Source organism: Hevea brasiliensis, chromosome 16 (assembly GCF_030052815.1).
Source record: "Hevea brasiliensis isolate MT/VB/25A 57/8 chromosome 16, ASM3005281v1, whole genome shotgun sequence".
Taxonomy (NCBI): Eukaryota; Viridiplantae; Streptophyta; class Magnoliopsida; order Malpighiales; family Euphorbiaceae; genus Hevea; species Hevea brasiliensis.
Window position 1 is genome coordinate 62,621,523 of NC_079508.1, and position 12,236 is coordinate 62,633,758.

Here is a 12,236-nt window from a genome sequence, read left to right on the forward strand (position 1 = left end):
TATGATATAGAAAGTGTGTGTTATCTATTTAGTAAAATTGCAAATTGAAAAATTCTTCACTAGCTCTAATTTAATATAAATTAAGATACTAAGATCCACTTTTTTATGTAAATTTTATATATTTTTATTTTTAATATATAAGAAATTAATTTTAAACAAAAAAAAATTAAAATTATGCACCCAATATAATACGACATATTTGATTAATTGAGATTATAATGGAGGCCAGCGGTTTGGAGTTTGTCTAGGATCATTGATTATGCAAAGGGCTGAATGACTGTTTTGACTGGACTTAACTATAGAAAGACGACGCTGAAATCATTGCTTAATTTTAGGTTGGTAACCATTAACTCCTTTACCAGCATATTGACAATAGATTTCTAGGCCTTTTTGGGTAAAATTAACAATTAAAGTAGTAATTAGTTATTTTAGTAGTTATAGTTATTTTATTAATTATTAATTATTAGATATTAGTAGATAGTAATTAGTTATTTACATATTAATTTAAAGTAAGAGTGTTCGATTAAAATAGTTATTGAATTAATTGTTAAATGTAAAAAATAATTATATTATTTTATTAATTTTAGTCAAAATATTCTCTCAACTTTTAAAGTTAGGAGTAATAACTTTTTATAAATTATTTACTTAATTTTTAAATATTAGTATAAATATTATATCACCGAATAATATAAAAAAAAGATAATATTTTAATTATAATCAAAATATTAAAACTACTTTAAAAATTATTACTAAATAAGACTCTAATATTAAAGTTTTTTTGATGTTTAATAGGGAAATTTGAAGACTTTAATCATTAAATTAAATCAAGCTAATACTAATATCAGAGTTAAATAATATTATGATGCAAATTTAATGGCCTTTTTTTATTATAAAGCGATTAATTAAAATAAATAAACAAAAAGATTTAAATTTAAATATTATCACGTAATAACAGAATAATTAAATTAATATAAAAAATCTAAATTATAGACATTTTTATAATAGAGGCCATGGCTAGGTGTTTGTCTAAAATCATTGATCTTGCAGCGGGCTGAATCACTGTTGACTGGACTTAACAACAAGAGAGACGACGCCAGAATCATTGAGTAATTATATTTAGGTAAATACATATTTACTCCTACTTGCCAAGCATATTGGCCATAGATATTCCTAGTTGGAGTTTAATAATGCGATTTTTTTTTTTTTTGGGTCAAAATTGGATGTATTGTTAACTTGGGATCTCTTCCTGCTTGAATGAAGTTATTAATTTTTCTTGATAAAAGAAAGGGGACTTGACTGGTTCTTTTGATCTTTTTGATAATAGAAATAATTAATTTAAAAAGAAATAAATAAAAATATTCAAATTCAAAACCTTCTAATTTAATAATAAAATAATTTTTTTATAAAATAAAAAATATATTTTATTAATTAGAAATAAAGCATAAAAATAAAAATAATATATTATATTTCTATATAAATAAAATTCATTATTTATAAAAAATAATATAAAAATTTTAAAAATATGATAATATTAACAGAATATGTAAATTGACAAATATTTTAGAGAGCACATCTTATATACATATTTGTTTTTTTTTTTTTTAAAAGAGCATATTGCTTAAACTTTAGATCATGCAATAATGAAGTTAATTAAATAATCAAGTTGTCAAATGGATGCAGGAGATAACTTTTTCTATTATCTGCAAAATATTAATTAGTTCCGTCTCAATGAATGAGAATTTGAATCTTATAATAATTTGTTATGTGGTTCACATTTATATACTTTGTGTTATTAATAATTTTAATTTATATATTTTTTTAATTTTAATATATAAAAATAATAAAATACTTTAAATTTTTTATTAATTATTTTAAATTTTATTTTTATTACTTTTACTTTTTAAAGTTTTTAATAAAGATTTCATAATAAAAATAATTAAAATTTATCTATATATAATATAGATATACATATATATAATTAATATATTGTAAGTTACCTTACAATAATTATTATTTATTATATTATTAATAAGGTAACTATTAAATAATTTATAATTTACATATAATAAAGAACATCATATGACAATATTATAAAAGAAAATATCACGTGTTAATTACGTGACAACACTATAAAAAAAAAATCATATAACACTATTTGAAAATATATTCTTGCTTTATATATATATATCAACCGACTTACAAAAGGCTACAAAGCTAGTTAGGCTACCTCAATGGCACATTTTTGCCACCAAAATTTGGAGATTTTTTAAGGTTCTAACTTCTTAACATCAAATATGTACAAATGATAATCATGGGCTACCATCATGGAGTAGGACTTCCGCTGGCTTCTTGTACGTGTAATGAGTGCTGCTGTGATTTTTTTTTTTTTCCTAATGAAATTGTGAAAATACAGTAAAAATGAGGTATATGGTAAAAATTATCGTGCTAAAATTGGTGCATCATTCTAAATTTTCGCTTGTTCATTGTTGAAATTAGAGTATTAGACCCTTTCTCTATGTATGAATCTTTACATATGCAAATGACACTTATATTTTCGGCGAGTGACTATTCTATATTGTTGGTTACGTAAAATATAGTAGTTCTCTTCCATATCAATTCTGTAACTGCTTTTCCTTCCCTATAGGAGCTACACAAGAGTCGCTTGAAAATAAAATCAAAGCTTCAAACGAAATTTGAAGGTACTTTCATCAATTAAATATTACACACTGCATATGGGATTTTCTAATATCTCCATATGGATTGCAGATGGCAGTGGCACTAGCAGATCTCATGGCAAAGACCTCAAACAAAGCGATGGTAAAGATACAGGTAGAAAAATTGAAGACTTTAAGTGTTGCCGACTTGAAAAAACACCATGACAGCGTTAATTCCTTATCACAGCATGACAATTTAGCAGTAAATCAAGCACCAAAGAAGCGCCAGAAATCGCATTGGGGTTATGTTTTGGCATTAGCCACTGGCTACATATTATATTGCATGCAAGTATACTTATACTGATTGATTCTCTGTAGTTGTGATTTGTAGACTTAAAGACTTGCTTGTAGGACACATTCAGCTAGGTACATTCATAAATAGACTAGAATTTGACGCGCAAGTCTAATCTTAAACCCTAAGTACTAAGGTTAGAGGGGTTAATAGGTTATAAAGAGATCTCAAGATTTATAAACAGGTAATGTGGGATAAGAGGCTCTGAAATATTTTTGTTAACGGCCCATCTCCTCATAAGCTTTTGAGAAATGACCCAAAGAAAAGAATTACATTATGATACAATATTAAAAATACAAGTCCAATTTTAAAATTCAGTTCTAAAGTTAGAGGGCTAATAGGTTATAAAGATATCTCAACGTGGATAAAAGACCAAAAAGAATTTTTGTTAACATTTACAAGGATAGTTGTAGGCTTTATCTTTTCCAATTTGAACAATCAAGCACTATCTGGTTTGAAAATAATAGTCTGAAACAGTAATGCAGAGGTCCTTTATTCTTTTGATCCATCTAGCATAGGGCTATACACTGGTGGGTAGTCCTCCCTACACATTTACCTCACATGCCATTCCCACGATTCAAGCGAGAAACCTCCAAGTTTTAACCACCAAGTTGTCCCTTTAGGGACATTTGAAAGGTCCTGTCTCTAATTTGTGCATGCTTACACGTGCATTTGTTATGGCCCTTTTTTAGTGTAAACGTGTTAGAACATGGATGTCATTACAATACAAAAATCTTGTCTCTCACTCAAAGTGGGACACACACAGGGAATTCCCTCAATAACATGTTCGAAAGGATGCTTTGTAGGCCAGATATGCGCATTCAATTGGAAAGAAATCCTTTGGGCATTTTCAGAATGAGAGTCCATTATCATTTGGCTTTTAGCAGTTGCCAATTTGGAAGCTGCTTTTTCTCACTTTGTAATCTCATTTTGGAGGATTTTTCTTGCTCGTATTATCAAATTTTTAGAATATAGGCTAAGCCATGAAAATTGCAGTGTGCTTTTATTATCATCTTGGAGCATTTCTTTTAATGGCATATTTTCTTTTTCTTTATGACTATCCATGATATATGGCAAAGCAAATTGTGCAATGCCCTTTGGAAGTCAACATTAATGCCGCAAATATTTCTTACATTCTTAATTTGTTAATGGTCTTTTAATTTTTAATTTATTTACTTTTTGCAGGCTTGACACGAAGGAAAGGTGGAAAAGGAAAGCCAACATGTAAATATGACCATGCACATGAAAATCCGGCTTTCTCGTACTTCCAAAATTTGCTTATGTTTAACTATAGGCAGAAAAGGTGTTGAGGCAGATTCATGTTGAATTTGCTTTACGTGTTGAGGAATACCTGCTATTCAATCTACAGTTTTTTTTTTTTTTTCCATGTATTGAAAAAAAAAAAAGATAGAAGCAGCTCACGGCTCGGGATAAACGATTATATTATTTCCTTAGTGTTAGGTAATAGTATGGTGATACATCTTTATCTTAAGAAAATTGAAAAAAGAATGATTTAGATGTAATGCTTCTACTAGAGCAACAATTATCCAAATGTGTTTTCAATTTCAAAAACAATTATTCTAGAATTTTAATGAAATTGTGTGAGCAACATGATTTTGGATAGTAATGTTATTCGTTGGTAATTCCCCCCTACGAGCAGCAATGAATCTATCATATTCCACCCATGGTAGCTTTACTGATTTCTTTCTCACATCAGCAAGGTAATTTGACTACCAGCAATGTGAAAGAAGAGCATCGTCATTCACATATAAATTTGTTCTATTGAATGGATTAAAAATTTTCGATAATGCAAGGGGCTCCAATATTCATGGGGGTTAGGGAAGGAATTCCTAGGTAGTTTTATTTTTGGCGTTAGTAAACCGATATCAATGTTAGGAAAGAGGACGAAAAGATGACAAAAACTGGACACCTTTACCTGACAGAATCATACTTACCATGCAATATGAGTATCCGAGACAATACCTCATCTTCGAAGTTTATTTGTCTGTTGTCTGCAGTCAGCAGTCGCACACCCTGCAAGCTGCGCCTATAGCATGCTCGGCATATCACGATCAGAAGTTTTAACCTCAAGCTGAACAACTTAACATGAAAATGATTAAATAGACTTACAGAATTTAGATATCCGATAAGCAGTCATGTAAAATTCATCACAAGAATCACATAGCAAAAATCTTCGGGATATTTATCATTCAGCTCCAACGACCTAATCTAGTGTTCCAAATTTACGCAAACAGAGGTAGTTCTCTCAACGCTGGTTACAGCTGATTTAACATTTGAAGGTTTGACAAGAAAATGGGGGACAAGAAATGTGCCCCAGTACTCTCAGTACAACAAATAAACCTTCCAGAAAAGGAAAGAAGTATCACCAGTCTTCAGGTCAATCATGAGACCCAGTGAAATTATTACCATATGCACTTTCCACAAATATCCAAATCAAATTGCAGGGTTAAGAGCACGCTCTATTTCCTCCAAGGATCTTCCCTTCGTTTCCACAACATTACCTGCTATGTACAAGACAGCAAGAACACAGATGGCTGCAAATCCCAAATACACAGTGCTGATCCCAAACTTGTTTACAACGCTCAAGAAATAGAGACCAATGAAGAAATTTGAGATCTGTTACCAAAGAAAACAAAGTCGTCATATACATTTCACAACTTGTATTAGTTTTCCTCATCATGAATGGAGAAGGACGAGTGATTTTATATATATAAAATACATACACAAATATATAAATATGCATGCATACAGAATAACCCCTCATTGTGGAAAAGATAATCTGGTATTCTCCCTGCCCCAAATGACAGGAATGCATAGACATACAACTTCAGTCATTAGGGAAGTTCCCTATTGTCCAATCAATTGCATTATTTGATGAATTTATGTTTTGTTTTCCTCTTCACAAAACTAGATTCTAAAGGCACCAATCAATAGCAATCAAATCCTTCAAATACAATTACATGGTCATAAATCGCTACTTATGAATAGTGGGGAAAGTTTTCATCCTCGTTACTTACCCAATGCATGCCCAAGGATAAAGCAACTGCTTTTGCTCTGATTCTTGAGGCAAATATCTCTGGCAGAAGAAGAGCAGGCACGGGACCAGCACCAAGTGAAAAGGACAACACATAGCTGTGTTATGAGATGAATAACATTTAGGTTTCACAAGCCAAAAAAGATATAATCCCAAACATGGAAAGAACTTTTCACTAACCTAGCAAGGAAAACTGATCACTTACCAAACAGTCCCAAGAACAGCAAGGGTGCCAGAATATGGTGCCAGGACCTTCCAAGTGAAGGACAAAGAAAGCAGCAACATTGAAGCAGCCTTCACAAGCATAGAACAAAAAATGGAAATGTAAGTACCCTAAAAAATGGGTAATAAGTTTTGCATGTTAAAAGATGTTTGCTGAGAAAGAGGCACAAAAACAGAAAAAAAAAAAAATATATATATATATATATATATATATATATATATATATTTTATTGTATCATATTATTAAAAAAAGAAAATAAAAACTATTTTCATTTACATAAAGAAGACAAGTTCCTCCAGAAAAAGATTTAATATTTCAATTCATAATAAAATAGATTCAGTGGCAAGATACATATTATTATTCTCTCTATTCTTAACAAAATAAATTATATTAGGGATTGGAACAGTAAGGAAACTTTTAAAAAAAGTTCAGCAACAAAGGTAGAGGAGACAAAAATATAAAACTACTAAAACGACCAAAATGTAACTGCAGAAGGTAATTTCAAGGACATTAAGCTATGTACTTGATTGGAAAAAAATGTAACAGAAAATCAAATATATCTACTCTAGATATAGTTTTATCCTAAAATAAACATACCATTCCCAGAAAGCTTGTGATTAGAAGACTTTTTCTTCCTTGTCTGTCCATTAATGATGATGCCACAGTCGTGCCTGGAAGAAGCCAGCATGTTAAACATGGAAGGCAAAATGAAAACTATGATAAATTTTTTCCCTAAATTTCAGAAAGAAGACAAAAAAATATATTTATTTACCAAAGACATTTGACGCCCCAACAAGAGCACTTGCTGCAACATCAGATGCAATTCCAACACTGCGGAACACAGCAGTAGAATAATACACCACAGCATTTATCCCAGCCATTTGCTGGAAAAAGAAAAGTGCTACACCAACACTCACAACTGCATCACAGAAAAAAAGTCAGGAGGACAAAAAATATCATCATACATCAGACCTATAAATTATGAACACAGTACAATAAGAAAAAAGACAGCACCGAAACTAAGGCACAAGAAGATCATTTTAGGGATGTCATTTATACACTTACTAGGCTTTTTTTTTTTCTTTTGAAAACAGACTTTTGATAAGCCATAATGACTAAAAATGCTAAGACTTGAGCTTTGGATGCATGAACCCAATTAACAACCCTAAGTTTTGTTATCATTCACCTGACTCAGCTCCACTGGTTTCAAAAAGCAGGTAATGACAAGTTCAAGAGAATCTACGCAGCATATTCCTTGTATGAAGTTCAGTAGCAGTAGCTTTAAATGATGCATCAATAGCTATTTAATATACGGATTGTGTTTAATAATATCTTTAAAAAGTTTTGGACCATTATTGATTTCAAAGCCACAGAAAATTCTGCAAGTCAAACAACATAATTTCATCTGATCCAACTTATTGTTGTGCAACGCTCAATCAATAGTTTTCACATGAAGACAAGAAGCTTGCATATTTTTACAGATACCTGTCCAATAGCGGCTGCTAAATAGATCAAACCATCCTGCTTCTGGCTCTGCAGAACCTTGACCTCCAACTGCTAAATCTTGCATAACCTCAGCAACTCTTTCTTTTCCATAGAGTGTCCTTATGGACTTTTCTGCTTCAGAAATTTTCCCTTGCTGCAGGGCATTGTGTTTGATCGATAACTCTTTATCAATGAATGAATAATCCATATGTAGTCACAATGAAAAACATAAAAATATTCAAAGGCTCCAACAAGGAGGTTAAAGCCCACAGAAAAACCTGAAAAAGCCATCGAGGACTTTCTGGTGAAAATGCCATTCCCAGAGCCAATAGAATAGCGGGGACAGCAGCGATGCCAAACATTGTTCTCCACCTAAAAGACAGCAGTTAAAGAGAACTAAATATGATAAAGCTAAAAGTCATCCATGAATGACAATGTCTAAGAAAGACCAAGATTTAGGAAGTCATTCAAGAATGAGACATAATACAAATTAAACCATAACTGGCTACTACTCAATTAACTACATTAATAAATGTGCATAAACCATAAATTTTTGTCACAGCTTTACTGATGTGAAGTCCAAGCAAAAACATGAACATCCACATGAGAATCATTATAAAGGTCCATTTATAACTGAAGCTGTATTGAGTTTCCAATGTAGAGTTTTCGTTATGCTAATGAGACAAGCTTATTAAATTTCTTTTTTCTAGCCATGCAAATAATTACAAAATCTTGAGTTGTTTTTCTTTTGCTATGTGATAGCAATTATCAGAAATCAAACTATCTTCTTAAATAATGTCTAAGGAGTGAATTGAGCATTCAACAGGGAGTTCTAGAAGAACTACTTAAAATTAACTAAGACCACATGAAAATCTAAAAATAAAAATAAACCATAATTTATTAATACATACACATTCCAATCTTAATAAGTTTAAAATTCCAAATTCAATGGATCCATCCACAGCATGATGTCACACATCCTAAATGCAGATGCTGGAGTTCCATTCCTCCAGCTACAAAATGATTTACCGCACTTTCAAAACATCCTTGCTCCACCAAAGAGTCAAGTGGGCACTTATGATACTATAGTAAAATATGCTCACATTATGAACAAAACAATTACATATGGCCTCATAAAATTATGATACACTTGTCCATGAAATGCATGATTTTACCAAGAATCTCCAACCATATTTAACCTCAGGTCCGTATGAGACCATACCTCATCAATTTAAATTGTCATCCACATTTTGACAAAGTTCAACAGATTATATTTCTAGTTTATCATTTTGATCCATTTAGAGGTTCTTTAAAGAAACAAACATATAAAAATCTTGACCTTTTCTGACATTTGATAAAGCAAAATTTCATGCCAATATCAAAACTAGAGACTATTATATCGTTTTTATACCATGCCAGAAAGTTGTCACAATCTCAGAATTAGTATCGTCACCTCAACACAGTGAGTACTTTGAAGCAAAAAATAAAATAAAATAAATAAAAAAGAAATACTTTGAAGCAAAAAATAAAATAAAATAAATAAAAAAGAAAGAGCATTTTTACCCTGCATTCTAATAGTACTCAACTGGTCTGTTTATTTGCAGCAACAATTTATTCAGAATCATTGCTAATCTTGAAAGCGCATTTCAATAATATATGATGCATGCATATCAAGTTAAAAGCATTACATATTATGCCACCTTTTATATGTTAGACAGTGGATTTTGGAAGCAGCATTTTTTATGATTTTAAACTGCAAATAGGCAGTATGCTGTCTTATCATGGTTGTATTTATTTTCATGTTGATTTAATATAAAAATTAAGAATGAAACCAAAACAAATATGCAAACTATAAATACCATAAAGGATTTCCTGCTAATGGTAATCCAGCCACCAGTGCCAACAGAATCCCAATACATATGAAGAGTTGGTTTACAGACCCCAGTGCACCACGAATTTCAGTTGGTGAAATCTGACCAAAACAATTCAGTGTTAGCGAATGAGCTCTTGCAAATCATCCAGAGTCAACAGTGACTTTAGTATTACTAAATTACAACCTCAGATATATAAAGAGGCACAATGGCAGAAGATATGCCAATTCCAATACCAGCGAGTAGACGACCAATTATCATAGTTTGTACACTCTGAGCAGTAGTGCTGCAAACATTTAAGAAAATGAGAAAATTTAATTTTAGCATAACTTTCTAAGATAAGAACTCAAAACCAGCGAGAGTGGAAGTGGACACACCAAAGAAATGCTCCAATTATGAGAGGGATAGCATCTAATTGAAAGGTTCTTGTCCTGCCAAACTTGTCAGCCAATGCTCCCCCAGTAAATGAACCAACAGTGGCACCAGCAAGTAGCGTGCTAACAATCCATCCTGCTTAATGTTGCAATATGGAAAACCATAAGCTACACATAAATGTTAATTGAAACAGTAACGATTTTAACCAATAAGAGGAAGAAAGAAAGAAACAACCATGACTTCTGGTAATGTAGATAGCTAGTATTGATTGATCAAAGTCTGAATTACTTTTTCCCCTCAATAAAAAAAATTGAATTTATCAATTCACCAATTTCCTTATTCTTTCGTGAACAAAAAGCATTCAGCTGTTTTGGCTGAGGCATTCTGTGTCTTAAAGTTTGGCTCAAGTAATAAACACATGCTACCAGTACTACCCAACGACATTTAAAAGAAATGACATCAACATTTTGCATCACAATTTAACTTCATCTTGCCTTGTAGGACAGTGTTTTCAGCGATCCCAAGATCCTTGGCAAGATACTCAAGAGCACCATTCACCACCCTGAAGCAGCACAGAAGAAGATAACACTAAGCCTCATACTTCAAAGTAAGGCACAACAAGAAGAAAAAGCCATGCCAGAAAGATAATCATGAATTCATGATCACTTGCCAAAGATCCAGAATCAAATTTACAAGGACAAAAATTTACAACGCTAAGAAAGATACTAATCCTGATTTGGACAAAGACATACGCAAGATGGTAACCAAACAAAATAGCTCCCAAACATGCAACACCGACGAACGGCAAGACAATTCCAGTAGATTTTCTGTGAGGATGGATAGGAGCAGCTTCTTCAACATCTCCATCTGCAATTAAGATTCAAATGCGAATTGCAAGATCACAGTTCGGAACAATTCAAATTTCAGAAACTACAAGAATTGATCGAAACACGAAATCAAGAGCTAGAGAACAAACCGGAGGACAGAGCTTTAACCGGACGGGACCTAGAAAAAGCAGTACGCACGAGCTCAGTTCCCATGGAAATTGAATCAGCTGGACGCAATCCACAGAAACTGATCCCGCAACTCATGCAGCTGTTATTGCTCAAAGACGATGCCGAAAGTGATAATGAACTTCTTTTCCTAAAACCACCGGCAAGGCCACTGGCGGTGAGCAGCCTCCTCCGGTTAGGATGCTGAAAACCGACGCTTATGCTGGTGGTGGTGGTACCTTTAACCGCATACATAGATGCCTGCATCTTTCACCTGATTTGAAATTCATACAGTTAGAAAAGTCAAAATAGGTAAAAAAAAAAAAAATCCAAAAACCAAAAAGGTCGTGGGAATTAAAAGCAATGCCACATTGAAGATGATAAAAACGAAACCGTTTCGAAGTCGGTGACTCACGCTTGCGTTTCAGATAACTTTCCTTTCGTGTGTGTCACTGGCTTCTTGCTTGCTGGCTTCGCGCTCTAGTTTCTATTTATTGTTTGGTTACCGGTTAGAGAGAGGGAGAGGCTTTGGAAAATCCGTTGAGACAGAAGAGACGGTTCACTTGCTATAAGAGTTTCCTAAGCAACAACAAAATTGGTGGAGAATTCAACTCTCTTTATTCTCATTTTTTAAAATAAATAAAAATGAAATCAATCTTTATTGTTAACTCACCTGATTTATTATGGATTCGATAAACATGCGTGCATTTTCGTTTTCTCAAAAAAGAAAATGGGAAAATTGAGAAATGGATGATTGCGTTGGGATTTCGGATTAGATTTTGGGTTGATGTCAGGTGGATGCACGTGGATACACTCCACTGCTCTGTTTCCTTTGCTGCTTGCGGCACTAGTACTACACTGCTACTACTAGTCTCTGCCTCGCTGGAATGGTTTTATTTTTTGACGATAAAATCCGTCACCGATATTAAAAAGTTTTTATAAATTTCTTACTTATTAATAAATTTATGAAATTCAAAAATAAATTAATCTTTCTTTAATTAAGAAAATAACATTTGTAGATTAATATTTTTTAAGCGTTTTCAAAATTTCGTGAAAACGGGTTAGTTTTGAAGGACGCCAAATTCTGCGATTAATTATTTGGCCTTCGTCAATAAGAGGTCCACAAAATCAAGCAAGTTGAGAGCAGAGGTGCTGAAGAAGGGTTTGAATTGAAGGGCTTTCTTGTTAGTCCGGCTTTGGATTTTCTGGTCTGTGCTGTTCTTATAGAA

The 12,236-nt window shown here is 32.3% G+C and overlaps 1 protein-coding gene across 1 annotated transcript; it reads right to left on the bottom strand.

The window, feature by feature from the left end:
- Positions 1-5,188: 5,188 nt before the first annotated feature.
- LOC110637858 (plastidic glucose transporter 4) lies at positions 5,189-11,702 on the bottom strand. The gene is made up of 14 exons (XM_021788216.2): positions 11,423-11,702; positions 10,992-11,281; positions 10,768-10,882; positions 10,510-10,577; positions 10,018-10,150; positions 9,827-9,926; positions 9,629-9,741; positions 8,048-8,141; positions 7,770-7,923; positions 7,057-7,203; positions 6,882-6,955; positions 6,267-6,355; positions 6,045-6,159; positions 5,189-5,643 (listed from the first exon to the last, which is right to left on the bottom strand). The coding sequence occupies exons 2-14, from the start codon at positions 11,272-11,274 to the stop codon at positions 5,461-5,463; spliced, it is 1,668 nt and encodes a 555-aa protein (XP_021643908.2). The 5' UTR covers positions 11,275-11,281; positions 11,423-11,702; the 3' UTR covers positions 5,189-5,460.
- Between the last annotated feature and the right edge of the window lie 534 nt (positions 11,703-12,236).

Bases quoted from the DNA above. Each gene is read 5' to 3' on its own strand.
- LOC110637858 (XM_021788216.2), bottom strand. From the start codon at position 11,274: ATGCAGGCATCTATGTATGCGGTTAAAGGTACCACCACCACCAGCATA. The intron at 9,927-10,017 runs GTGTGTCCACTT...AAATGTTTGCAG, and splicing joins ATAATTGGAGCATTTCTTTG to CACTACTGCTCAGAGTGTAC. The intron at 8,142-9,628 runs GTATTTATAGTT...GCTGTCTTTTAG, and splicing joins TTAGCAGGAAATCCTTTATG to GTGGAGAACAATGTTTGGCA.